This window comes from Solanum verrucosum, unplaced genomic scaffold (genome assembly GCF_900185275.1).
Source record: "Solanum verrucosum unplaced genomic scaffold, falcon-dt-bn FXZP01000165.1, whole genome shotgun sequence".
Classification (NCBI taxonomy): domain Eukaryota; kingdom Viridiplantae; phylum Streptophyta; class Magnoliopsida; order Solanales; family Solanaceae; genus Solanum; species Solanum verrucosum.
This window is the reverse complement of record NW_026020340.1, coordinates 2467671-2494517: the sequence shown is the minus strand read 5'-3', so window position 1 is coordinate 2494517 and position 26847 is coordinate 2467671. Positions and strand designations below refer to the sequence as shown.

Below are 26847 nucleotides of genomic sequence, written 5' to 3'. Positions count from 1 at the left end.
GTTCACTTTTACTTGTTGATTTTGAATTTTGTATCTTTAAAATAAAATAAAATAAATATGAATATTTTACTATAATATTCATTTAATTAATATATAGTCTTAGGTCTATAAATAATTAATATTAAGAATAAAATATTTTTAAAATAATATTTTTCTCTTAATAATCTATAAATGACGAGTAAAACTAAAAATATATATTTTAAATTTATTTAACAAACAAAAATGAACAAAAAAGTAACATTTATTAATAGAGAAGAAAAGGAAGTAAATACCTGAGAAAAAAAAAATGAAACAAGATATAAACGAACACTTTTTTTTCATTCATTCTATCGAAGAAAATCATAAGAAGGAAGAATAAGGTTTTTAAGAAAGAAGAGTATGATTAATTTTTATTTTGTTTGCTACTAATAAAGGGTTCAATACATGCATTTTGTGTTTCTTGTAAATAATTGTTTTGGTGGAGATATCAAAGTGAAAAATCACGATAGTGTAAGAAATTATTTATATATTTGTCGTACTGTATAAAGACGAATCATTGAAAATTTGAGAGTATTATTTGTTCTTTTGAAATACAAGATAAAATTAAAGTGGAAAGGGTTAAAAATGTCTTTTACTTTCGTCTTTATTAAATTTGTCTCCAAATTTCCTCCTTTGTAATCAAAATATGCAAAAATACCCCCTAAAATAGACGGAATCCCCCAAATTAACTCTCAATATCGGATTTCAATTACATTATTCGTTCCCCCATTTAATTCGATCCAATCACACTCTGTAATTATTCCTGAACACTATAAATATTTTAATTATGACACAAATAAAGAGGAGATTATGTTTTGAGACATAAATAACAATAAAATAGTTAATCGATAGTCTTGATTAAATGTAACAAGTATTTTGAGACGAAGAAAATACTATAGGTAAATAAGAATACCTTAAATAACGACAAAAGAAATATAATCAACAAAGAAATATTAGAAAACAAAATAACATTTGAGAATAATTTATACTGTCGATAAACTCGTGCCCTGTTTCAAAGTTGTTGAAATTTTTTCAATAAATCCAAGCATTATTTCAACGTTTCTATCATCTGCAAAAATAAAATAAAGGTATAATAATCAATTCTAGTATTAAAAAAATTCAACATTTTTTTCCATGTGAAATTATATGAAAACTCATACTTCAATTTTCAAATTCATTTTTTTGAATTTATGACAATAAAATTCATGTTGAAAGTTAATGAGTCTTATTCCAAAATTTATAGATTCGAAATTTCATAAAAAAACCGCTTACTAGGTTCTGAATTATTTATTTATACATTTTAACTGGATTTATAAATAGAAATTCAGAGTTTAAGTTTAAGCTACTAAATTCTGTTGAACTTGTAATCAGAACTCTAGCTCCGCTTTTGACTCTAGGAGTTACTTCAAAAATATGTTTTAGTTGATATTTGGTTAAATAAGAATTACATTTATATTCTAAACAAAAACTAGACCATAAAATTTAAAAAATAAATAAATTTCTCACCTAGTTTAGGTATGGTATGTCCTTTAGAATGATGAATCACTTGTTGATCCACAAAACACTCTAGCAGAATTTCACCTTCTTTTCTCTGGAAATCTGCCTCCCCTTCAAAAACAAAGATAAATGCATTTATACTAATTGTATTGAAGAAGGGGAGCTTAGAGCCACGATAAAGTTATTTTCGTGTCCACTACTAATATGGAGGCTCGATTAAATACAGACTCATGTGTCACGTTTGAGAGTTTCATACCAAGGATCAATCGTTCCTTAACAAAGACAACTCTGTATCCAGCAAAACCCGAATGTCCTTAAGAGCTCTAGTTAAGAATGAAGGAGTACTTACCGCTGCACCATTAACTGTAAAGATATGACACCTGAGCCTAACTCAACCCCAAAAGTTAGCTCATGAGGGGAGGATTTCCCAAGTCCATATAAAGAGACCACCAGTTCATTTCCCAACCAATGTGAGACTTTTACCCACTCTAACACTCCCATTCACGCCCAGACCCGACTGGAGTGTGGACCGAGAGCCCAAACAGGGATGACCCTGTGATACCATGTAAAAATATGACACATGAGCCTAACTTAACCCTAAATGCTAGCTTGTGATGGGAGATTGCCCAATTCCATATAAGGAAACCACCAATCAATTCCCCAACCAATGCGAGACTTTTACCCACTCTAACAGTAACAACATAAAAGATATAATAATGTGATAAAAGTACCTAAGAAGTGAAGGGATGGACAGTTAATAGTAGATGAAAATGCATTTGCAGCCAATTTTGGTATCCCATAAATTGGTCCTCCAAATTTAGCTCCTGATATTATTATCACAAACTTTATTTTTGGAACTTTTGTTAGAGCCACTCCATCCCTTTGCATGCCTGGAATTGCTGCACCTAAAACAGCTCCCTATTTCCACCACACACACACAAAAAAAAACACAGATAAAATGTTAGAGGACAGTTAAGGAAAAGGAAGATCGGTTGTACTATCTAACTAAGCATATTGAACCTTCGATTAGTTGAAGACGTAGTCCAAATTTCATCCTTCTACTTGTGAGACTTATCAAATTTGCTGAATTACAAGTCGTTACACTATTTAATTGACTATGTATGTGCAATGTTTAAGTGTCTATTTATACTAAATTACGAATTCACTAGTAGCAAGAGGGACTAAAAACTATTATTATCCTTTAGAAATAACATAAGTAATCTTTGTGAGATCGTTTTCTCATATTCAAATTATAACTGATCGTAAGAGATTATTTTTTCTCGTTTACTATGAGAGAAAAGGAAACAACCAAAATGGAACTTGAGTAAATCTTACCTGTGAGAAACCAAGAACACCATCAAAAGGTCCATTCTTTAACATAAAATCTTCTATATACTCTAGGCATTCTTCAAAATTGTAAAATTCTGTGAAATCCTACAAGAAAAATACACTAAACTCATTTGGCCTTGATATTCAAAAAATAATGTAACTAATACACCAATTTATTTATAGTCATGAAATGTAAGTTTATAATTATAAAAAATAATGAGTCAAAGTTGGACAAATTGTGTAATTACTTCATACAAGATTGAACAATAACTCATTTATTGATTCAACCCATACAAATTCACCTCGAAGGAAAAGAAGAAAATTACACTTTTGCCCTTCAAACAAACTTATCGATAATTTTTACCCTTCAAATGAACTATTTCTCATTTTTTTCCCCTTAGCAATACAACTTGTGCGGAACATAAATTCTTTTTAAGAAAATATGGTATAACAATACTGCTTGTGAAATATTATGATATAAAATTAGGTACTTTCCTTTTAGGCCGATGACCTGGTTCGTAGCCACATGTTCTAATCCTGTGAGCTACCCAACCCACTCATTTGCTATTAACCTGGTTCGTAGCCACATGTTCTAATCCTGTGAGCTATCCAACTCGTTCATTTGATACCTCTTTTTAGTCCGTTCGACTAAAAATAAAACAATTTTTTTTTGAAAAAATCTTAGTCTAAATAAGAGTAAATTACCTTATTTGATTGAAACCATTCAAAGTAAGGAGGATCGAAAAAACCTTCAAGTGGAGATTTCCCCTGAGCTGGAAAAGGTCCATCCAAAAAAACCAAATCCAATTTTCCGATGACGGATTCCGGCCACCGGAAAATCAATTTCTTGAGAATTTCAGCACTTCCTCTAAAGCCATGAAGACACAGAATTCTTAATTTTTTTTTCTCTATCTCTTTTTCCATAATATTAATTTTTCTTATGCAAAAATGTAAGACCCACTAAGGAGCACACATATATAAATATTTATTTATTTATGGCTAAAAGTTTGACACGTTGTCCCCATGATTCAGCCATAATTGACCATTTTATAATGTTGTTGGCTGTGTATTTATTTTATTTTATTTTCAGAAACATACAAATGAAATTATTAGTTTTTGGATATGAATTTTTTGATATTTAAAGGGGAAAAATGTGTGGTTGCGACTTAATGATTAATGAATCAGTGAAAATATAAAGTTTTAGGTTCAAATTTTAGCAGTTATAAAAAAAGTAATTAGGTGATTTATTCTGATTTGTCTTAGTTTTGGTAGATAAAGTTATAAGGGTGTGATCTAATGGTCAATGAAGTGGATTGAGTATCATAATATCTCGTATTCAAATCTCATCATAGGCAAAAACATAAGGTGATTTGCGAACATGGCCAAGGGCCAGCGATCGCAAAGAACAAATAGTGTTGCTTGCCATCAATGTTATAAATATCTCATGAAATTAGTTGAGGTACATGCTAACTGATCTGAATATTACAATTATTTAAAAACACAAGTTAGAAAATTAGATTAAAAATTAAAAATACATAAATTTATGATTTTTTTTTAGCCTCTAACTAAAATTTCGCTCTGGGCTTCCAATTATATTGATGTGCCCCTGCTACAAAATTTTGGAATGTCTTTTCAATAAACCCAAGTATTATTTCAGCGGTACTATCATCTGCAAAAAAATAAAAAAAAATAAAGTCATAGTTAAAGCCTATTTATTTTCATTAATACTAAGACTTAAGAATCTTAATTAATGCATATATGAATACTAATTAAGATGTTATCTTAAGTGAGATCATAATTTTCATTTATAAATTTTATAACTTTTTTCCATGTGAAATTATATAAAAATTCAAATTTCAACTTACAAATACATTTTTCGAGTTTATGAAGATAAAAAAAAATCATGTTAGAAGTCAATGACCAGGACTTCAATTAGCTAGGTGGATTCAATATTTTGAGCTTTTAGGTTAGATTTTTTTTTAATTATTCAGTTTGAATACGTTATCTACCTATTTTAAGTAAAAATAAATTAAAAAATATATAAACTTTAAGTCTAAGTTACTAGATTATGCCAAATGTGTAATCAAAACTCTAATCCTACCCCTGCTAAACATGTAACTAGAATTCTAATCCTAGCCCTGTTAAATTTGTAACTAGAACTCTAATTCTAACCCTGTCAAATCTGTAACTAGAACTCTAATCCTACCCCTTAACTAGTGGAGTTACTTTCAAAATGATGTTTTAGTTCATTTTTTATTTTTATTTTGTAAATATTGATTTAAGTAAGAATTACATTCATATTATAAACCAAGAAATTTACCATAAAATTTCAAAAACAAAATTACTGACCTAGTTCTGGTATGACGTGTCCTTTAGGATGGTGAATCACTCGTGGATCCACAAAACACTCTAGTAGAACTTCTCCATCTTTTTTTTGGTAATCCTTTTCTCCTTAAGAATGAAAAATAATCATTTAACACCAATTTAATTGGATAATTGAAATGTTCAATAATAAATAGTAGAAAGCTTGAAATAAATTAAAAACATAATTATATAAAAAATAATAATTAAAAAAAAGATCAGAATAACTCCCTTTGTCCCTTATTACTTGTTTAATTTTCCTTTTTTACTTGTCCGGCCAATCTAACAAATCAAGAAAGAACAATTTTTTTTTACCTATTAGATCCTCAATTAATTACTTTGAAAATGGTAGAACTTCTTGAAAATCTTAAATTTTTAATTCATCAACTTCATAATTAATAGAGGTAAAATGGTAAACTCGTTATTTCAATTATTGTTTTCTTAATAGATGTGTCAATTCAAAAATAGACAAGTAATTAGGGACAGACGGAGTATATTTCTTAATCAGCTTCTCTCGTTCACACACATTTTTTTTAAAACAAAATAATAAAAAGAGAAGATAATATGAAAGTACCTAAGAAGTGAAGTGATGGACAATTGATTGGAGATGAAAATGCATTGATAGCCAATTTTGGTACCCCAAATGAAGGCCCTCCAAATTTAGCCCCTGATATTAATATCACAAATTTTATTTTTGGAACTTTTTTTAGAGCCACTCCTTCCCTTTGCATTCCTGGTATTGCTGCACATAAAATAGCTCCCTATTTCCAACAAAAAAAATAAAATTACTTTTATAAAATCATTTTCTTTTATTATAATTATAATTGATCATAAGAGATTACTTTCTCATTATCGCGAGAGAAAAGAAAATAGTACTTATAACATTAAAAATATTTTACCATTGAGAAACCAAGAATACCATCAAAAGGTCCATGCTTTGACATAAAATCTTCTATATATTCAAGGCATTCTTCAAAATTGTAAAACTCTGTGAAATCCTACAAGAAAGTACACAATTTATAGAAAAAAAATATTTTCTCTAGAAATAAAAAACATGTTTTTCCAATATCAACAATAATTTTGGTAGTATGATAAGTACTTATTCATCTTTAATTAAGAGTTTTGTATTCAAGTCTTGTTTGGATACAAAGTTATCTTTATTAGTGTGCTTTTACATTTTAATGTAAAATTTCTTACGCAGATTCAAATTTAATTGGATCTTAATATAAATATCAAACACTAGATAAGATCGAACAATAAAATGACTATCCCAATAAAAATATAAAAAAATAAATTTCAGGAAAAATATTTTTTATAGAGAATATTTTCTTTCATATCAAACACACCAAAATTTGGATCTTGATTTATTCTACATTGGTCATTTTGACTCTGACGAAAAAATTGAACAAATATGATTATAAATAGTAGTGAATAATCAAGGATGAAATGAACAATAAAATAGTACGATAAGATAAATAAGATCACTTTATCGATCCTTCATTAAATATCTCATTTAAGCCCTCGCAACGAGAAAAATCTCATGTCAGGGAGTGTTTTCCTTCGAATAGATCGAATCGTTGAAATTAAATGAAGCAAGTATAAATACCTTATTAAATCGAAACCATTCAAAGTAAGGAGGATCAAAGAAACCTTCAGGTCGAGATTTGCCCTTAGCCGGAAAAGGTGCATCCAAGAAAACCAAATCTAATTTTCCGGTGACGGATTCCGGCCACCGGAGAATCAATTTCTTGAGTATTTCAGCACTTTCTCTATAGCCATGGAGACATAGAATTCTTGGTTTTCTCTTTGATTCTTTTTCCATACTATTTCTTTTTTTTTCTTCTCAAAAAATGGTAGGTACATAAGCACATATGCCTAAGATTCTTTAAAAATTGTTTTTTTTTTTTAAAAGTAAAATACATGTCCGAACATAGTATCAAATTATATAACTCATAATTAAAATATTTCTTGATCATGAAATTTTTTCACTTTTACTCCAGAGTTTAATTTTAAAAGAAAAAACATAATTGATCATAAAATTTTGGAATTTAAACTGAGATTGAATTTCATTTCAGAATTTTCAAGAATTTCAAAAATAACAAAAACTCTGAGTTATTTCATAGAAAGTCAAAAACAATTACAATTTGTATTTGTGGCTAAACACAACTCCAATATTCAAATATTATTTTTCAATCTAGAAATAAAATTATTATTTTTCTTCAAATTTTACAATAAAATATGCATAATCAAACGTCCACTAAAAATTTTTAAATTCAAATTAAAAATTTATGGACATATTGGCTGAATTGTCACGTGTTCTCTGTTATTCAGACTAAATTGACCATAGTGTTAAATAAAATATCTTGAAATTTGTTAATTTTATCTTTTGTTGTGTTTTTTGTTCAAAATGGTCATTATTGTTATTTAACTAGTGCAAAAATATCATTCAAAAGGATTAGACAGAGTTGCTTGTGAGGTAAATATCCTCCACCTTTAATTTTAAGGTTATGAGTTTGAGTTATTGAGAGAGAAAAAAAACTAGTGAAATAGTTCAAAAATAAATTGGCATTATAATAAAAATTATTTTTAGCAGTAACTAATTAATGATTATAGCTTAATTACCTTTAACTATGTATATTTAGCGGCAATTAGCACTACGATATTGAATTTAATGGCAATTAACTAATGCCAGAGAATCTTTTATCATTCTTTATATATTAATGTGTATATTTATTGCCACTAAAAGTTGATTTTGTTATAGCATGGTTACTTTTGATTGCTCCAAAACAAAAGAAAAATGATCAATTTTACTACTGAACAATTCATAATGAGACAATTTAACAAAATCCATACAATTCGAGATGCATTTCAAAGGAATATATTATTTTTTATATTGGCGTGTGAGCCAGGATATAGAACAAAATAACCTTCAAAAATCCTAACTGAAATCGAAAACATCTTACAACAAAATTTTAATGTCTACACATATCAATATACCTATTATAGGATAATAAGCCATTTATTATCGAGTCATTCTCAACTTTTAAAGTTCAAACATAAAATCTCTACTTATACATAATTAACTATAGTGTTTAGAACAATTCCATCACAATATGCCCTTAATCAACAAAGAAAAAAGTCTGAATAAAATAAAAATATTTGAAAATAATTTATATTAATAGAGTATTCTCCTTCCAGGATCAAAGTTGTTGAACTTTTTCAATAAACCCAAGCATTATTTCAAGGTTGCTACCATCTGCAAAGATAAAATGTTTTAGTTCTATTTTATTTTATTTTTTAAAATTTTAGTTTAAGTAAGAATTAAATTCATATTCTAACCTAAAAAAAAATACTCACCTAGTTTAGGTATGGTATGTCCTTCAGGATGGTGAATTACTCATGGATCCACAAAACACTCTAGTAGAATTTCACCATCTTAACCAACATGGGTTGTGTGGTACACTGGTGGGAGTGATTCACCCTTAATCAGAGGTCTCGGGTTCGAGCCCTGGGTACGGAGAAAATTCTGTTGGAAGCATCACCCCCGAATGGGCCCTGCAGAGCGCGTTCCAGATTTAGTCGTAACTCCAATGTGGGCTTCGGACACCGGGTGGAAAACCAAAAAAAAAGAAAGAATTTCACCATCTTTTCTTTGGAAAGTCTGTTTCTCTTTTAAAGAAAATGAAAAAAAATATAAATAAAATATTATTTTTTCCGAATAATTATCAATTATTTATCAAGAACTATAAGACAACTTAATTAGCCATGATATTTCGTCCACACACTACAAAAAAACTGCCAATTAGTTGGGATTAAAAAAAATTCATTTTCGTTTTGTGGGGGACGTAACCTCCAATTCTTTCGACTAAAATGTATATAATTAGATTACAACTAACATGAATTTTAATACATTCTTTTAATCACTAAACTTATACATTCAGAATAATAATAATAATTTTAATACATTATTCTAATCACTAAACTTATACACTTAATTGCTTTATTTAATAGTTTTAAAAAATAAAAATAGTTGACAACTTTGTTGTTTTTATTATTAAGATAAATATATAATTTAAATGGATCTCAACCATAAATTATTATATAGTACTTGACCTAATTAAATTTGATCGAATCTTCATCCCATGTGAAGTCTATGTATAGTTGTCACATGGTTTCTTTAAAACCGACTCAGATTCATGATCATTTAAAATTTAGAGTTCCTATAAATATGATACTATAGTAATTAAATTTACAATCAAATATTTATAATATTTAGTGAATATTTCAATATGTATGTAAATTTTAAACAAAAATTATTGAGTTCTCGAGAACCTGCACACAATATGCTGAATCTGCTCATGTTTTAAACACTATCCATAATTCAACTAAAATGGACAATTTTTTTATTTTTTTAAATTAATCGAACATGAAAAAATTACTCCTTATGATCGAACTCAGCCAAAGTGTTTTATTATATAGTACATCACAAGGTTTTACATGAGCCAAGGCTATAGATACAATTTTGCAACAATTGACAAGGTAACATAAGGTACATAAACAAACAAACCATATATAACATGATTTTTTTTTTTAACAAATTTCTCCAATTATGTGACCATATATATACCACCCACCACATATTTTTTACAACCATCTTTTTTTTCCCTTCACATAATTAAAAGCTAAGCTTTGTTTCTAAAATGATTGAGGGCAAATTGGGCATCACATTTAGCCCCAGCAGTAAATGTTTTAAGGAACTCTGGATAAGTAAAGGCTCTAAACTCCGGTTCAGTGCGAATCAAAAGAGTGGCTGGTTTTATTAAAGACTTGGGTGACGGACCGAGAAATACACCAATTGTGGTTCGAACCTCTTTTGCGTGTGTCACCACACGATGAACCGGAGTTATGAACCTGTCATTGCTTATTACCTGCAAAGAATTATCATATGTTATGAGGAAAATTGACTACTTAAAAAAAAGCATGGAAAACAAGTTTCATATCTACATGTTGATTCGCGCCCCCCACACCCTACTCATTCGGTATTTGTTCTATTCATTGTCTTTTTCTCGGTCACTCGACCCCCCCCCCCCCCCATCAATCCCCTACACTTCGACCCCTCGCCTACCTCTCATATCAAGCACCCCTAACTCCCCTACTTCTCATACCCTCCACCCCTATCCCACCCCATCATACCTCTACCTTTATAGTGTTTGCCCAAATTATATATAAATCCTCTTCTGATCATAATATTTTTTGTGTACATGTCAAACGTAAAAAAAAATAAGAAAGAAAATCACTTATTTTGTTGAAAACCATTTTTCTTCCTACCAAACACACCCTTAATCCTCTTATGTTTGTTCATTGAGAAATGTAATTGACCTCCTAAAAGATCCAATCACTACTAGGAATAAAGATTTTTTCCACCGTAAATTAATAGAAAATTTGTGTTATAAAACATGATTTTTCCAGTCATTTCCCATTGAGCCAACTGATTGAGAAAATGAATGGATCGGAGGAAAGCTTCCTAATTTTTTTCGTATGAAATCATTACTATTTTTATTTTTTCTCCTCACCGATTCAATCAGAATATCTATGAAAATAGCCACTGAACACTTTTCAATAGTAATTTTTTAGTAATGAACCTTTAATATTATACAAGTAACACTAGGAAGTACCTTCAATTGTAGACCAGGAATAACAACTATAGCATGAGGAATAGGTTGAACACCAATCCATTTGCCATCCTTAAGTATTTGAAGTCCAGGAACATCACATTGTTGAAGCAATGTTATGAGATTTGGATCAGAATGTACTGGCATTCCTAGTGTCAAACTTGGATTTGGACATGGAATATGATGATTCACAGAAATCACATTTGTTTTACTTACTTCACCTTCAAAATAACCTTTCTCTAGTCCTAATCCTTTGCATATCATATCCAAAATCTTGTAAAGTAGCTTCCTTGTTTCTATTGAATACTCACTTACCACTTCTCTACAAAAAGAAAACAAACATAATTTACGTGTCTTAGTTTGATTGGATTTAGAAAACGAGAGATGGTAAAATTAGGTTATGAAAATATGATTGTGCATGGGTCAAGATTGAACGAGTTAATAACCCGCCTATTTAATTATTAACTCTGCCCATTTTGACCTGTACTCAATTCAGCTCATCTAATAGTTAGTTGATTAGAAAAAGAGACTAAGACTTCTGAAAATTTGTAGTCTAAAACATGTCATAACATTTCAGTTGGCTTTTGAAATATGTCATGTCATTTGTATGATTATAAAAGTTTCTCATTAATAATCAAATAGAAAAGTAAAGTTAATCGTTTTCAAATTCAAAAGTAATGTTGTTCTTTTAAAAACGTCTAATAAAGAAAAATGTATCACGCAAACTGAAACGAATATATATTACCTATACTTTGTGGGCTTATTTGGCCAAGTCATAATGTATTCCTCTAAAGGATAGCAATGATGAGTAAAATTATCTCTCCAATAGTGAAATTCTTCAGTATCATATGCTAATGTGCTTGAACATAACCTGCAGCTTTTGTTCATATCATTTGAGTAAAATTTTGCTTTGTATTCACCAGGTAATTTGAAGAACTCCTTGTATATATTCATTGTATCATCCATTAGATTTTCACATACTCCATGGTTTATCACCTGATCATCATAATATGTAAAAAAAAACATAATATAATTAAGTACTCGTTCATCCTTAATTAGAAACTTCAGATATGAGGTCTTTTTTTTTTTTTTGTAAGGAGTGCTTTATCTCCCAAAATTGAACTTTTTTTTATCACAAAAGGTGGATTTACCTTGCCCCAAAGGTGTCCCGGAATATTGTTTCGTCAGATATTTACTAAATATGTATATATGACAAATGATTTTCTTGAGTCAAGGGTATATTAGAAACAATCTCTCTAATACCACATAAAGGTAGATATAAAGTTTGTATACATTGTATACCTTACTAGTGTAGAACTATACTGAATATGTTGTTATATGTACTATAATGTAGATAATTAGCAAAGTAAAAATATTGAATATATATACTATACTACTACTCTACTTATATAGTAATATATATAAGAGTCACACGGAGCCAAAATCAAACGTGTTTTTCATAGTTCAAACTAGAGAAAAAAGTTCATTTCTTTCATGTTATATTTTGTGTACACACTTTATCAATTCTGAAATGAGATTATCAAAGCAATCTTAAAACTCTAGATTTTAAAAAATACTCAATGACTGAAACAGTAATTTACAAAAAAAAATAATCTGCACACGCCACTGTCCGATCACAAAATAATATTCTTAACTATTAATTGTACCTGAAATATTCCAAATTTTTGACATGCTTTAATAACTTGTTGAATTGTATCAGTTGGATGATTATTAGCCAAATCTATGAGTGGTATATCATGGCAAACAGGAAATTCAATTTTTCCTGGTCTTCTTTCTAGTGGAAAAATATATTTTTTAGGTACAAATTCAACATTTGACCAATTTGAAATCAAGATTTCCATTATTTTTCTTGGATTTTGTTGTGTTTGATTTATTTGTACATAGATAATGATCTTGTATAAATAACAGAAAAAAAAAGAAATTGCATTGAGGAATATTATACTATATATTCATCAATTCTACTTGTCAATTCAGTATTCGATATCTATATTAGAGTTCGATTAAATTAAAGGGGGAGACACTTCCAATATATTTGATCTCTTCAATTGTCCTCTTGCCTATTCCTTTGTCATCAAATGGGGGACCAAAATCTCTCTTTATCCTTTATAATAATTATACATTAAAAATAAAATATAATATTAAGCATACGTAATATAATCAAATATTCAAAAAGATAATTCAAAGCACTAAAATATATAGTACATAATGATTAAATACATACATTTTTTCTTAAGTAAAATAATAATAATGATAATATATACAAACAAATGATTTTGCTGTTTTTAATTACTCAAGAGACTGTACTATGTAGGCACACAAATAATTTTGTTGTTTTTAATTAAGGGATAGTACTATATATATTAAAAAAGAAAAAAAAGAGATTTAATTTTCAATATGTGAGGTCAAGGCCATTGTCAAATATCAAGCTGGACAAAACTTATGATTAACGGTTTATTAAATTAAAAATAAATTTGAATTATTAAATAAGAGATAAAATCTAAATTTGGATAAAATAAAATAACTTATGAATTCTAATCAAGAAAAAAATATACTTTTATGTTGTCGATGAGACGAATCGATCTAGGATTATGAACTATCTAATAATCATATTATGTTCCTCAATTAATTTAACTAATTGATTTATCTGATTTATTGATTTACATGATTAATTTTACTTGCAATTTACTATCGAATAGTTATGCGTTTATTCATATTAGGGAAAATTGTATATAATAACAAACTATTAATTCAAATTAAATACTATAAATATAGTTTGATTTAATTGTACCCCATAGCAAACTGTTGCTATTTCGCCTCTCTCCTGGTGAATCTCGCTCGCAAGTTCTCTCCCTCGCCTCTCTCGCTTTTTATACAAACGCAAATGTATAAAATGTGTTTGTGTTTGTATAAAGCGAGAGAAAATTGTATATATACATATATTTTCGTTCCTCTCTCTCCCCTCTCCTAGATCTCGCTCGCCACTCTCCCAGATCTCGCTCTCTCACTCGCCTCTCTCACTTTATACAAAAACGCAAATGTATAAAATGCGTTTGTGTTTGTATAAATTGAGAGAAAATTGTATATATACATATATTTTCGTTCCCCTCTCCCAGATCTCGCTCGCTCCCTCGCCTCTCTCACTTTATACAAACACAAATGTATACATTGTGTTTGTGTTTGTATAAAGTGGAAGAAAATTATATATACAAATACAAATGCATATATTTTTGTCCTACACACTTGTGATTATACAAATATGATCTTCCCCTGCCCAGTTTTCTTTTGTCTTTTGTCTTTCTCTCTTTCTCGCTTTATACAAACACAGATTATACAATTGATCTTATGTATACCAAAGCAAATTATACAACTGCTTTCTTTTGTATATGTATAGCGAAATTATACAACTGCTTTCTTTTGTATATGTATAGCGAAATATACATATTTTTGTTTGCTATGGAGCGTAATTATGCAAACTATAGTTATAGCACAAATATGATTTTTGTGTTTGCTATATGTGAAAGTTGCTCTTCATATTAACCTAATTATCTATGTCTAGCATAATAGAATTAACGAAAGTGAATTTTACATCTCATGTATAGAAATCAAGTGATGTAATAAGATACGTCTAGAATAAGAAGTTTAACTCTAGATAGACATGAAGAAAATACAACAAATCATCCAAAAAAAATATGAAAACAAATAATATGAAGAAAAAAAAATAAAACTCAATTATCTCTGGTCTTCGTCAGCTCTTAGCTCTTTCTCTACATAAAAATATATCTTCCAAAATATATTATAAACTACTTATAGATTAGGAAAATCCCAACCAAAATAACTGAATTAAAAAAAAAAGTTGAAAAAAATCAGATTTGCTTTGCTCTCTTTACTTGTCTTCTTTCCCTTTTTCTTTGTCTTCAAATAGGGACCAATACAATCAATACTCAAAAAATGATTAAAAATATTAAATATACATAAGTAATGACTAAATTAAATATTTATTTTTTTTCAAAACATTAATAATAGTAATATATACAAGCAAATGGATTTTATTGTTTTTAATTTAGAGATAGTACTATGTAAGCAAATAAATGATTTTGTCATTAATAATTAAGGGGTGGTACTACAAATACAAAAAATGAGATTTCATTTTCAATATGTGAGGACAAAACCATTGTTAAAGAGCATCTTACTTCTAGATTCCTTGAGTTATAATAAAAGAAAATTTCAATTTACCTAGGCCTAAGTGACTCTCGAAAGTCGTTTTTTTAATGGTAGGATGGTCAATGCCTAGGGGGTACTAAATTGTGAGTATGAAAGAAACATTAAACTTGAAATATCACGTATGGAGCTTATTTTTCTTATTTTAAAATAGAAAGTCATTTTCCTAAATAAAGAAGGAGAGTAAATGAATAGTCATAGGATGAAGTAATTCAAGTGATAAAAATTTTAATTGTGACGTTTTGTAAGAATGTCCAAATGACGAATAGTTTAAATCATTGAAGAGTAAACTCGATGAACTACAATTTGAACATATTATCAATTCAATGAAAAAAAATTAAATTGATAGTCAATTTACACGTTATTTTTAAGTTATAGCCCATTTTCCCAAGTTATTTAAGTTATAGCGGTATTTAAAAATCTTCAAATAAAAGAGGTTGATGCTCATCCTCCTTCTTCAACTTCAATCACATATGTTTTTAGTCTCGTATGTATAAAGTTCAAACATAAATGTATGAAGTTTGGATTCGGGTAATCTTAAGTCACATATGTTTAAAGTTTGTTACTTATGATATTTTGTCTGAAATTAGATTTTACAAGTCTAACGTCAAATCTATATATGTGTATATATAAAGTTTGTAATTCTAGATGTGAGTTTTTTCAAGTTCAGTTTGATAATTCTGAAGTTAATTCTAAGGCAGATAAACTTATAAAAAATTATATACTTCGAATATGGCTTAAATAGCGATCCTCAAATCAATCATGTATCCCATGGTCAAACCATTGAAATCTAGCCCATTATTTTGGGCTTAGTTCAAGAGATCCTAGTGGGACAGAGAAATCTAAGTGGGCAATGCAATGCTTGGATTATACACACACAAAAAAAAAGATATTGACTTTGATGATATACAAAAAAAAAAAAATGTCGCATAAGATGCATGTATAGAATTATTCAAGTTTATACAAGTGTCGTACATCCAAACTAATACGTTTATGAATTGTGAGTATTTTTTTTTAAAAAAAGATGCACCCCTCAAGACTAATCCTTATTAGGTAGAAGAGCTCATTTAGTTACTAGTGGGACTTGTTTATCTACTTTCGCTAGGAAAGTCATTTTTCTCATTTTTAAGGAGTTTTTTTCTAGAGAAAATATTTTTTGAATATTTTAACCAATTGAACATGAAAAATTAACAAAAATATTTTTCTCCTTACCGAACACATCCTTTGTGTTTTATTATATAGTATATCACAATTTTTTACATGAGCCAAGACTAGATACAACATAAAGGGGAGCTCTTCTCTTAGATACAAAAACAAACCACACATCATCATATTCTTTTGACAAATTTCTCCAATTATATGACCATATATAGTACCACACACCATATTATATTTTACAACAATCTTTTTTTTTCTTCAAATAATTAAAAGCTAAGGTTTGCTCCTAAAATGGTTGAGGGCAAGTTGAGCATCAAATTTAGCCGGACCAACAAATGCTTCAAGGAATTCTGGATAAGCAAAGGCTCTAAACACTGATTCAGTGTGAATTAAAGCAGTAGCTGGTTTTATTAAAAACTCGGGTGACGGACCGAGAAATACACCAATTGTGGTTCGAGCCTCTTTTGGGTGTGTAACAACCCGATGAACCGGAGTCATGAACCTGTCATTGCTTATTACCTGCATTAAAATAATAATAAAAAACTCACGACTTGCTTTGTATTCTATTTTCGTCATTCATACTTTTTAATGTAAAAAGAAGTTTTAAATTTATAATAGTCGTTAAAGGGCATGATCTCGATTATATTAACAGAAAAAAAAATATTAACATTTTTTTCTACCTAATATTTATCGATTACTTATTATTGTTTAAACACTTGATATTTAAATGGGGGCTAAGTAGTCAAATGGGCTCTTAGGGTGTGTTTGGTAAGAGGAAAAGCATTTTTAAAAGAAATATGTTCTAATTTCATCATATTAAAAAATAATTTTATCTCTAGAACAATAAGTCCTTTAAAAGTCATAAAAAATATTTTCCTGATAGAAAAAAAAAATCATAAATAATATTTTATGTTGATTATTTCCTCCCCCCCCCCCCCCCCCCTACAAAAATGATTTCTCCGATGAAATATAAAAAACAAGTTCCACAACTAGGATTTTAAGTTGATTGTCTTCCCTTTCACCTACACCCCCACCCCCACTTCCCTCTCCACCCAACCATTGCACCTTCATCCTTATGATATTTGTCTAAAGTATATATAAATATTTTAGACTGTATTTCTTCTTTACTTACCAAATCAAAAAATAAATAAGTCACATATTTTATCGAAAAACATTTTCTTTCATACCAAACATATCCTTAATTCTGTTATATTTGATCATAATTAACCTCCAAAAGATGCAATCATAGAAAATTAGTAATACCTTCAATTGTAGACCAGGGATAACAATTAGAGTATGAGGAATATGTTTAACACCAATCCATTGTCCATCCTTAAGTATTTGAAGTCCAGGAACTTCACCTTGTTGAAGCATTGTTATGAGATTTGGATCAGAATGTACTGGCATTCCTAGTGTTAAACTTGGATTTGGACATGGAATATGATGATTAACAGATATCAAATGTGTTTTACTTAATTCACCTTCAAAATAACCTTTCTCTAGTCCTAATCCTTTGCATATCATATCCAAAATCTTGTTAAATAGCTTCCTTGTTTCTATTGAATACTCACTAACCACTTCTCTACAAAAAGAAAACAAACAAAATGATTAGTCTAATATATATGTTACTTTTAAAAAAATGTCACATGGAATATTCTAATTAAAGAGTTTCTTCTCTGTATTAATTTATATGACGTAGATTGAATTGACATTGTGTTTGAAAAATAAAGAAACATAGACTTTTATATTTTTTGATCTAATAAATATGTCATGACATTTCTGTTGGATATAATAATTTCAAATTCAGAAGTGGATACTTCTATTTCAAACGAATTAAAAAAGAAAAGTGTATCAGATAAATTAAAACATATGAAGTTTTAAGTATAAAAGAGTGATATTTTTTAATAAAAAAAGTAAGACACGTAAATTAAAATAGGAGATGTAAATATATACCTATAATTGGTGGGCTTATCAGGCCAAGAAGGGATATGTTCCTCTAAAGGATGGCAACGATGAGTAAATGTATCTCTCCAATAGTGAACTTCATCAGTATCATATGCTAAAGAACTTGAATATATTTTGCAGCTCTTGTTTATATCATTTGAGTAAAATTTTGCCTTGTATTCACCAGGCAATTTGAAGAACTCCTTGTATATATTCATTGTATCATCCATTAGATTTTCACTTACTCCATGGTTTATCACCTGATCATCATAATATGCAAAAAATAAATAAAAATAAATAAATAAGTATTCGTCCATTTTTAATCATAAGTTTTGAATTCGAATTCTGAATATGAAATCGTTTTTGGTGAGGAGCACTTTATTTACGAAAGTTGGACTTCTAGATCACCAAATGTGGTGTCACGGGATACAATTTCATGGAATTTTTTTACTAAATATGTGTATGTGTAGATTTGATAGGGAGTCTTGGAGCAACGTTACAATTGTTAAGTCATGAGCTAACATTTGGGGTTGATTCTGTTCTAGATTCATTTTTTTAACATGTTATCAGAGTCAGGTCATTCCAATTCAAGATTTACTGATGTTGGTGTTGGGTTTTAAAGGATGAACAACAGGTGGACCCTCATATTAAATTGTTCATGCACCAGATCTCTAGTCGTGAGCATGAGACCAGGGTGTTTAAGTCTCACATCGGTGGGATGAGGAAATTAAATTATGGATTACTTATATATGGATTTGAGCAATCTTCCTCTCGTGGGCTAGCTTTTGGGATCAAGTTAGTCCATGATCTATTTCACTAATGCTTACATGAGAATAGACTGTCTACATCACACTCATTAAGATGCAACCCATCCTATTGTTTAGGTGTCTCGAGAGGTCGAAGGATCAAATCTTGTATTCAACAACACTTGAACCTATGGAGTTAGAATCATTTAGTTGACATCAATACACAAAGTTCATTTCTTATTGGTCATAGAGAAGCCATCTTAAAACTCTATGTTTAAAAAAACTAGTAACATATTGATATAGTTCATGAAAAATTCTGTGTACTTCACTGTCGATCACAGTTTATAAACACAAACAATTCTTAACTACAAAAGATTAACAATAACAACAACAACATACTCAGTGTAATCTCACAAATAACATTTAAGGAAGGTAGAATATATGCAAGTCTTACCTCTATCTCTGTAAGGTAAAAAGGTTGTTTCCGATTAGAAAAATAGAAGATTAACTTATACCTGAAAGAATCCAAATTCGTGGCATGCTCTAATAACTTGTTGAATTGTTTCATCTGGATTATTATGAGCCAAATCTATGAGTGGTATATCAGTGCAAACAGGAAATTCAAGCTTTCCTGGTCTACTTTCTGGTGGGAAAATATATGTTTTAGGCACAAATTCAACATTTGACCAATTTGAAATCAAGATATCCATTAATTTCTTTAGTTTTGTTGTGTGTTTGACTCAATTTGGTCATAGATGGTTTGTATAAATAACAAACAAAAGAGATATCACTAAGGAATAGATTATTATTCACCAGTATTTGATATATGTATTAACGATTAAATAAAGTATAAATTATAGGAACCACATATTATAAGTACTAAATAACATCCTATCCCTTTTAGTTTTTTATTTACCAAAAATCCCTTAAAAATGATGTTTGCGGGATACATAGCGTTGTGCACGGGATACATTAGGTTTGATACATTCCACATAGCGGGATACATTAGGTTTGATACATTCCACATAGCGGGATACATAGCGTTGTGCATGGGATACATGCAGGATACATAGCGTTATGCACGGGATACATAGCGTTTGATACATTCCACATAGCGGGATACATAGCGTTGTGCACGAGATACATGCAGGATACATAGGTAAAATAAGGGATTTTTGAAAATTTTGAAATAAGTAGGGATAAATGGATATTAAGGTAAGTAAAGGAGTGTAGTTAAGTAATTTGTCCTTAAATAAATTGGATCACATGGGCTCATTTTCTTGGGCCAGCACTCCGAACAATTTTTTTTTTCATTCACAGAAGCTTGAATCTGAGACCTTTGATTAGGAATGAATCTCAACCATTCTATTACACTTAAGGATATATTTATTCTATGTCCCGTGTCATATAAATTGGACAATAGAGAAAATATCATTTTTTTCGCGAATTTTACATCCTAACTATCGGTTGTTCTCTTTTTCTATCTGAAATGTCACCGTCTATATTAACTCTGGACATATTTCTCTATTACAACTTCAAAACCACTTGTCCCTAGTTTCAAACCACTAAGGGACGTGCATGGGCCATCGAAGTTTTCTATTTTATCTCTATTATTTTATTATTTTTATTTTTAAATAGTCTCGTAACATGTTATCAGTACGAGACTCTATCGTCTCAAAGAGTGAAAGATTAAGTTTGAAAGCTAAAGTATTATTTATTTTCCTCTTTTTTAATATGATTAATCTTACAAAATTTAAGTTCGTTGTCCTTCATAATTCAGAGAAGAACTATCCTTCATAATTCAGACAAGAACTATTTTTCAGGGGTATTGAATACTAAAATCAATTTGGATGTTATGGATTTTGGAAACACCATTCAAAATTAATGAAATTAAGGATGAAAATAAAGCATCAAAACAAAATTGTGCTAAATCTATGATATTCTTGCGTCAAATTGAATATATCAAAGTGTGAGTTATTCAATTATCAGAATTTCATTAAGATGATGACGCGAGAATATCAAAGCTCTAGCACAATTTTGTTTTGATACTTTATTTTCATCCTTAACAGTGTCTCTTAGACTCACAGCATCCAAATAGATTTCAACATCCAACACGTAGTTCTTGCCCAAACTATTAAGGGCAACAATCTTAAGCTTCTTAAGATTAGTCATATTAAAAAGAAGGAAAATAAATAATACATTAGCCTTCAAACTTAATTTCACCTTTGAGACCATAAAGTCTCGTGTTGATAACGTGTTATGAAATTATATAAAATAATAAGAAGAATAAAATAATAGGAAGAAGAGAAAAAACCTTATTACTCTTGAATGATATTTAGGGATTGAGATGATATTCATATATGAATTGCAACGAAGGAAAATTTTCACGTAATAAACATTTATTGTAATATAAATATGTTTATAATAAAAATATAAATTATTAGCTCTAGTTGACACATAATATAACATATTTAATACACGCTAGTTAAGCTTTCTTCGAGAACCTAGAAGCTGGTATTGAAAAACTATTGGCAAAAAGCTAATTGAAAATTTTAAATTGATAGTAAGTTTACAACTTGTTATTTATTTATATAATAAAGCTATTTCTCGTTTTCCATAGTATTTATTATTTAAGTTGTAGACGGTATTAAAAAACTTTAGACAAAAGGTTGATGATCTTCCTCCTTCAACTTTAACTTCAGTCTCGTATATCTGAAGTTCAAACATAGATTAAAATTTAAATATGTCTATCATGTTAAAATTTCAAAATTTACATAAATAAAAATAAATTTATCTGTGAAACGATTATAATACATTAAATAATTATATTTATTATAGTGAAATTTTATTAGCACAATAGTTATACATTAAACAATTTGCCATATATAATAAGTTCTTTTTCTTAATATAAAAGGAGCTACAATTCAAGAGATAACATGAACATCTAATAATTAAAGTGTAAAACTTGCTAAAATGGGATAGTTTAATTTAGAGAGTTTGTTTCTTTAGTTCTTAATAACGTTTTGATATCAAAGATGAATTCAATTCTTATTAACGTTTTGATATATATCAAAAACAAATTTAATATAAAAATTTAACGAGCTCAACTTATAAGATTCTCGACATTAAAAATTTGATGATATAATATATATAAAATTCCAAGGTGGTGCCTGACAACTATTTGCCAGTTACTTCAATGTCCTTTTCCACAGCACATACTTGTTTTTCATAATTTCAGTAAGAGTCACATATGTAAATTGATTAAACACTTATAAAGTCATATGATTGGCCAATAATAATTGAAATAAATTCCTCAAACTTTGATTTTATATAATAATTTTATAAAAGAAAACCTTTTGTGAGGGTGATTGACGTAATTGGTTGGGCAGTTGAACCCAACACAGTTTTTTAGTCAAATTCGTCGCATGAAGCTTGACTAGTATTTTAGTTCTTGAGTTATTGTTAAATATTCTTTTCTTGATATATGATTTATCATATTTAACTTTTAATTAATTAAAATAAGTGTTTTTTGACATTTTTTGTGTAGATAATACGTTATTATTTGAATATAGAAATATATTAATCTCAAATATAAAATAATAATCTAAATTTTTAATAATTAATGGTTGAACAATTAATAAGTATAATTAAATTTAAGAATATTAACAATCAAACGGATATAAAATTAAAAAATGCATATTTTAATTAATTAAAATTTTAATGTTCAGAGCACCGACAGCAACACATTATGAAATTAAAATATTTTGCTTAATTTAATAGAAAAATATATTTTTTTTTAAATTAGTTTAATGTTCCCTATCTGCTAAACGGCTATATAATACAGCTAAGCAAACCACACTGAGGGAAGATATAATATAAAATAATTTTATAAGCCAAAGTTAATATGTCTCCCTCATCGTTTGGTCCCACATTAAGAAAATAATGCAGATATTAATTAAAGTTTGGTTTAAATTTGATCAAATAATTACTTGCCACGTATTCTAACACTAAAGAAAGATTAAGCATTTCATCCACACAACACTAAGATACAACAGTGGGATCTGGAAGGATAGGACATATATAAACGTTATCTATCTTGATGATAGGAAGATTATTTTTTATAGATCTTCGACTTAATTGAATTACAAACAACGCAAAATAATGACAGTAAAGCAGCAAGATATGAAGATAAACAAAGCCGATGAAGTAATAAGTCATAGTAAACCATTAATGCAAACAATAATTTGATTATACTCCCATTGTTCCTACTTACATTGTTATTCTTATTAAAATAGATGCTCTTTAGTACTCTCCCGTTCCTATTTATATGTCGTCCTTACTAAAAGTAGATGTTCCTTAATATTTGTTATTTTATAAAACCAAAGCATAAATAAGTAATTAATTATCATTGATCAAATTAATTAATTAAAATAAATTAACATGTTCATTGATTGAAAAATTGACTTTAAAAGAACACTAAATAAGGGTATAATGGTACCTTACCTAATTTATTAAGAAACATGAAATCTAAAATGGTGACAACTAAATTAGAATTTTGATTGAAAATGATGAAATAAGTACTTACCACGTATTGTAACACTAATTAATCATTAATTTGGAGGATATAATTAGCATTAATTAGAATCAAATTAAATTATTTGAGATTAATAGAGTAGTATGAGTGTTGAAACTTAGATTTTGAGAATAGAAATTTGCCGACCACGCTAATGTTGGTTGGAATTAGGTCTTGGTGTTGATATCAACCTAAAAAATATTAAAAGTGGCTCGGTATCTAAAATTTATTGGTCTGACTCATTAGATTTATGACGGTTGCGATTTTAGTACGAGTCATGCGAATGGAAAAAAATATTTTTCCTCGTTGATAATTTTTTTGAATTAATTAAAGGTCCTAAAATGAGTATTGAAGAACTTGTACTAACTTAGTTGTGCGACATCGCTATTAGCGTGACAAACGAAACTAAAAAAGAGGGACTAACCGACTAAGACTAACAATTATCTATAAGACAATTTAGCTAAACTTAACAATAAATTTATTTTCGTCTTTATTATCTTATCTTATAAAAATGTCTCTTGGTCGAATGAGAAATTGCGTGAAAGGAGGAAAACACATATAATCACCTATTGATCATTATCATCATATTATATCTATATGTCATTTGTTATTTGTTAATTAAAATTAATTAGTTATTGAAATGAACGGATTAGTATGATTTTGAAAGTTTAACGTTAAGAATAGATAAATATGAAAATAAGTTGGACAAATGATTGAGAAACATATAAATACAAGTAAATTACAACTAAGAAGATAATGACATTTTACTTAACATGAGGAAAATGACCACCTAATTGTTTCATTTTCTTTGGTGTCTTTTTGGTGCATTTTCACGAAAGAAAAAGAAAATGGTCCCAAGCCATGTTTTTCAAAAAAAATATTTGGTTATATATGTTGTGTGTGAGATGTTTCGAAATAAAAAACGCATCAACTTGAGTTAAAATAAATAATAGCATATCATGTTAGAATATTTTTATATTGTTTCAGTCTAACAACTAACTTTACAGTGAATGGTTCAATAAAATAATTATGGAGATGGCAAGTAACGATATTAAACCTGACTTAATTACACCTTTATCCATTTATAAATTAGTTTGCTATTTTTATCGAAGTTTTGAAAACACATACATATATTTTATTTAAGATAAACAATTAAGCTTTGATAATCAGAAATATTGTTGAAATAGATGATATATAATTAAGTCAGTCACACATGAAAAATAGAAAGAAAAAAAAAAGCTAACAAAGCGTTGAATATTCTTGAAAATGTGAGGTTTTAATATGATAAGAATATCTTCATACTATTTTAGTTCAATAATATATTATAGTCAATTTTTTCGAACAATTTGATTTAAATTTTTCAAATTTGAAAAATAACCACTTTTCAAGTAAATATTTTTAAAAATAATTTAGCTCAAAATTATTATTCTCATCTAATTATTTCATTGATAAGATATATGAGAAGAACCATATTCCTCTGACAATTATATTTGCCATAAATATGCTAAAAACTTTTTGGGGTTTAAAAGTTTGTTCCAACAAGTTTCTGAGAAAGAGCTTTGAAAAATGAAATTAAAAAAGGTTAGGTGTTGCATAGTTGTAAAGTTTTGTTTTGTTCTCAAAAATATTGTATTTATATTTTAAAGTAAAATTGACTTAATTATATTAACTTAAATGTAATATAAATTTTAAATTCTAACATTAACCACACAATCAACTTGTGATTATGAATCCTTTTTTTCTTTTAAATATTTAATATTTTGTATTGAGAATTTAAAATCGAGACTTCTGATCGAGAACAAACAAATAACATCCACCACAAATTTAGGTGTTGAATTATGAGTCATTTTTAGCTGTCCATGCACACTAATGCATTATACTATACCATTACCAACAGACATACACCTATATTATATCTGTATTTTAAACTAAACAATTGATTATAAAAATAATTATATTATACAAATATTTTCCTTCAAGACCAACATGATTTTTCTTGGGGTAATTATAATGACTTATTCTTTATTAGAGTTTTCGAATTTTATCGGATCTTAACTATTGGAAAATGTGATCCTAAAAAATGAATCTTGTAATGTATGAATTTAAATTTAATCAGATTCAGATATAAATATCAAACACTAGATATAAACTACTAAACTTTCGCTACATTAGAAACACAGTCGCAAACTCTATAAATTCGTGATTTCAAATTTAATCGATCTCAATACAAATATTTCTGTCTAAGGAACCTTCCTTTTTTCTCTTTCTCCTCCTTATATATATTTCCTCTTCGCAGTCTCTTTTCTATTCACTTTTCAGCCAAAAGAGAGAGAAACAGAGCAAAAAAATGGCTTCTTATTTCAGAGTTTTTCTTTTCTTAGCCTTTTTTGCTGCTTCTTCCATAGCTCAATCTCCAGCTCCGGCCCCAAAAATTTCTCCGGCAGCAACTCCAACTCCGGCGCCGGCACCGGTATTAGCTCCGCCGACCGCAACTCCAACTCCATCTCCAACTCCAACTGCGACTCCAACCCCGGCACCGTCTACCGCTCCCACTACTTCACCGACTCCATCTCCGGCAGCTTCCGCAACTTCTCCATCTCCATCTCCGTCTGGCGCCGGCGCTGTTTCACCATCGGCACCTACTCCTACAGGTGGTGCACCGGCGGATCAGCCTTCAGCCGACAACACGCCGTCGTCGCCTAACGCCGGTAACAGAGCCGTCATTGGCGGTGCTGCATTCGCTGGCGTGATCATCGCTGCTGCTTTGCTGTAGAGGCGACACGTGTACTAACACGTGTTTTGTTCTTTTGATGGACGGACGAGATCTGTTTTGTAATACTTATCTTTTTAATTACTTTTGTGATTTATTTGTTTGGTACATTGTGGGTTTTTTTTTTTTTTGTTAATTATATTTTTCATTTTAGAGTGAATCATTCATCATCCCTATGTACATTTCAAGTGAAATAAATTTGAGTTTTTATTCTTTTTGTTATGAGTATTTTCAATCACTAAATATTTTTGCATTTCTAATTATATATAAATATATACTTTTGATAAGATAAGATTCGTATATATTTTATTTTATTTTATTCAGACTTCACTTATGTATGTACTTCTTAGACTCAACTTATAAAATTGCGTTAATTATATTGGTTGGATTAAACTTAGATCTTAGGGGAGAATTGCAATTAACTTAGAAGCATTAACCAACGAGATTATGTACTTAACACATGTAAATTGAACGTCTATGAAAAAGTTATGTTTGCTTAATGTCAATATAATTTTAATTATGTAAATTTAACGGCAACGA

General features: G+C 28.8%; 6 protein-coding genes across 6 annotated transcripts in view; 2 read left to right on the top strand and 4 right to left on the bottom strand.

Moving 5' to 3' along the window:
• The first annotated feature begins 255 nt into the window (after positions 1–255).
• LOC125837217 (histone H3.3) overlaps positions 256–26847 on the top strand; it is a 193867-nt gene continuing 167275 nt past the window's right edge. The window contains exon 1 of the mRNA XM_049516370.1: positions 256–260. The gene's annotated coding sequence lies outside the window, so the exon portion shown is untranslated. The remainder of the gene's footprint in view (positions 261–26847) is intronic.
• LOC125837209 (uncharacterized) lies at positions 975–3772 on the bottom strand. Its single transcript, XM_049516360.1, has 5 exons — positions 3550–3772; positions 2851–2949; positions 2247–2433; positions 1525–1626; positions 975–1087 (listed from the first exon to the last, which is right to left on the bottom strand). Exons 1-5 carry the CDS (start codon positions 3766–3768, stop codon positions 1002–1004), a joined length of 693 nt encoding a protein of 230 aa, XP_049372317.1. The 5' UTR covers positions 3769–3772; the 3' UTR covers positions 975–1001.
• Positions 4410–7044, bottom strand: LOC125836990 (uncharacterized). The gene is made up of 5 exons (XM_049516129.1): positions 6812–7044; positions 6105–6203; positions 5780–5966; positions 5194–5295; positions 4410–4513 (listed from the first exon to the last, which is right to left on the bottom strand). Exons 1-5 carry the CDS (start codon positions 7025–7027, stop codon positions 4410–4412), a joined length of 708 nt encoding a protein of 235 aa, XP_049372086.1. The 5' UTR covers positions 7028–7044.
• On the bottom strand, positions 9799–12739 carry LOC125837198 (hyoscyamine 6-dioxygenase-like). Its single transcript, XM_049516349.1, has 4 exons — positions 12545–12739; positions 11623–11873; positions 10881–11199; positions 9799–10133 (listed from the first exon to the last, which is right to left on the bottom strand). The coding sequence occupies exons 1-4, from the start codon at positions 12737–12739 to the stop codon at positions 9888–9890; spliced, it is 1011 nt and encodes a 336-aa protein (XP_049372306.1). The 3' UTR covers positions 9799–9887.
• On the bottom strand, positions 16440–19695 carry LOC125837192 (hyoscyamine 6-dioxygenase-like). Its single transcript, XM_049516340.1, has 4 exons — positions 19480–19695; positions 18228–18478; positions 17538–17856; positions 16440–16793 (listed from the first exon to the last, which is right to left on the bottom strand). Exons 1-4 carry the CDS (start codon positions 19672–19674, stop codon positions 16548–16550), a joined length of 1011 nt encoding a protein of 336 aa, XP_049372297.1. The 5' UTR covers positions 19675–19695; the 3' UTR covers positions 16440–16547.
• On the top strand, positions 25862–26529 carry LOC125837214 (uncharacterized). Its single transcript, XM_049516367.1, has one exon. The coding sequence runs from the start codon at positions 25885–25887 to the stop codon at positions 26308–26310; it is 426 nt and encodes a 141-aa protein (XP_049372324.1). The 5' UTR covers positions 25862–25884; the 3' UTR covers positions 26311–26529.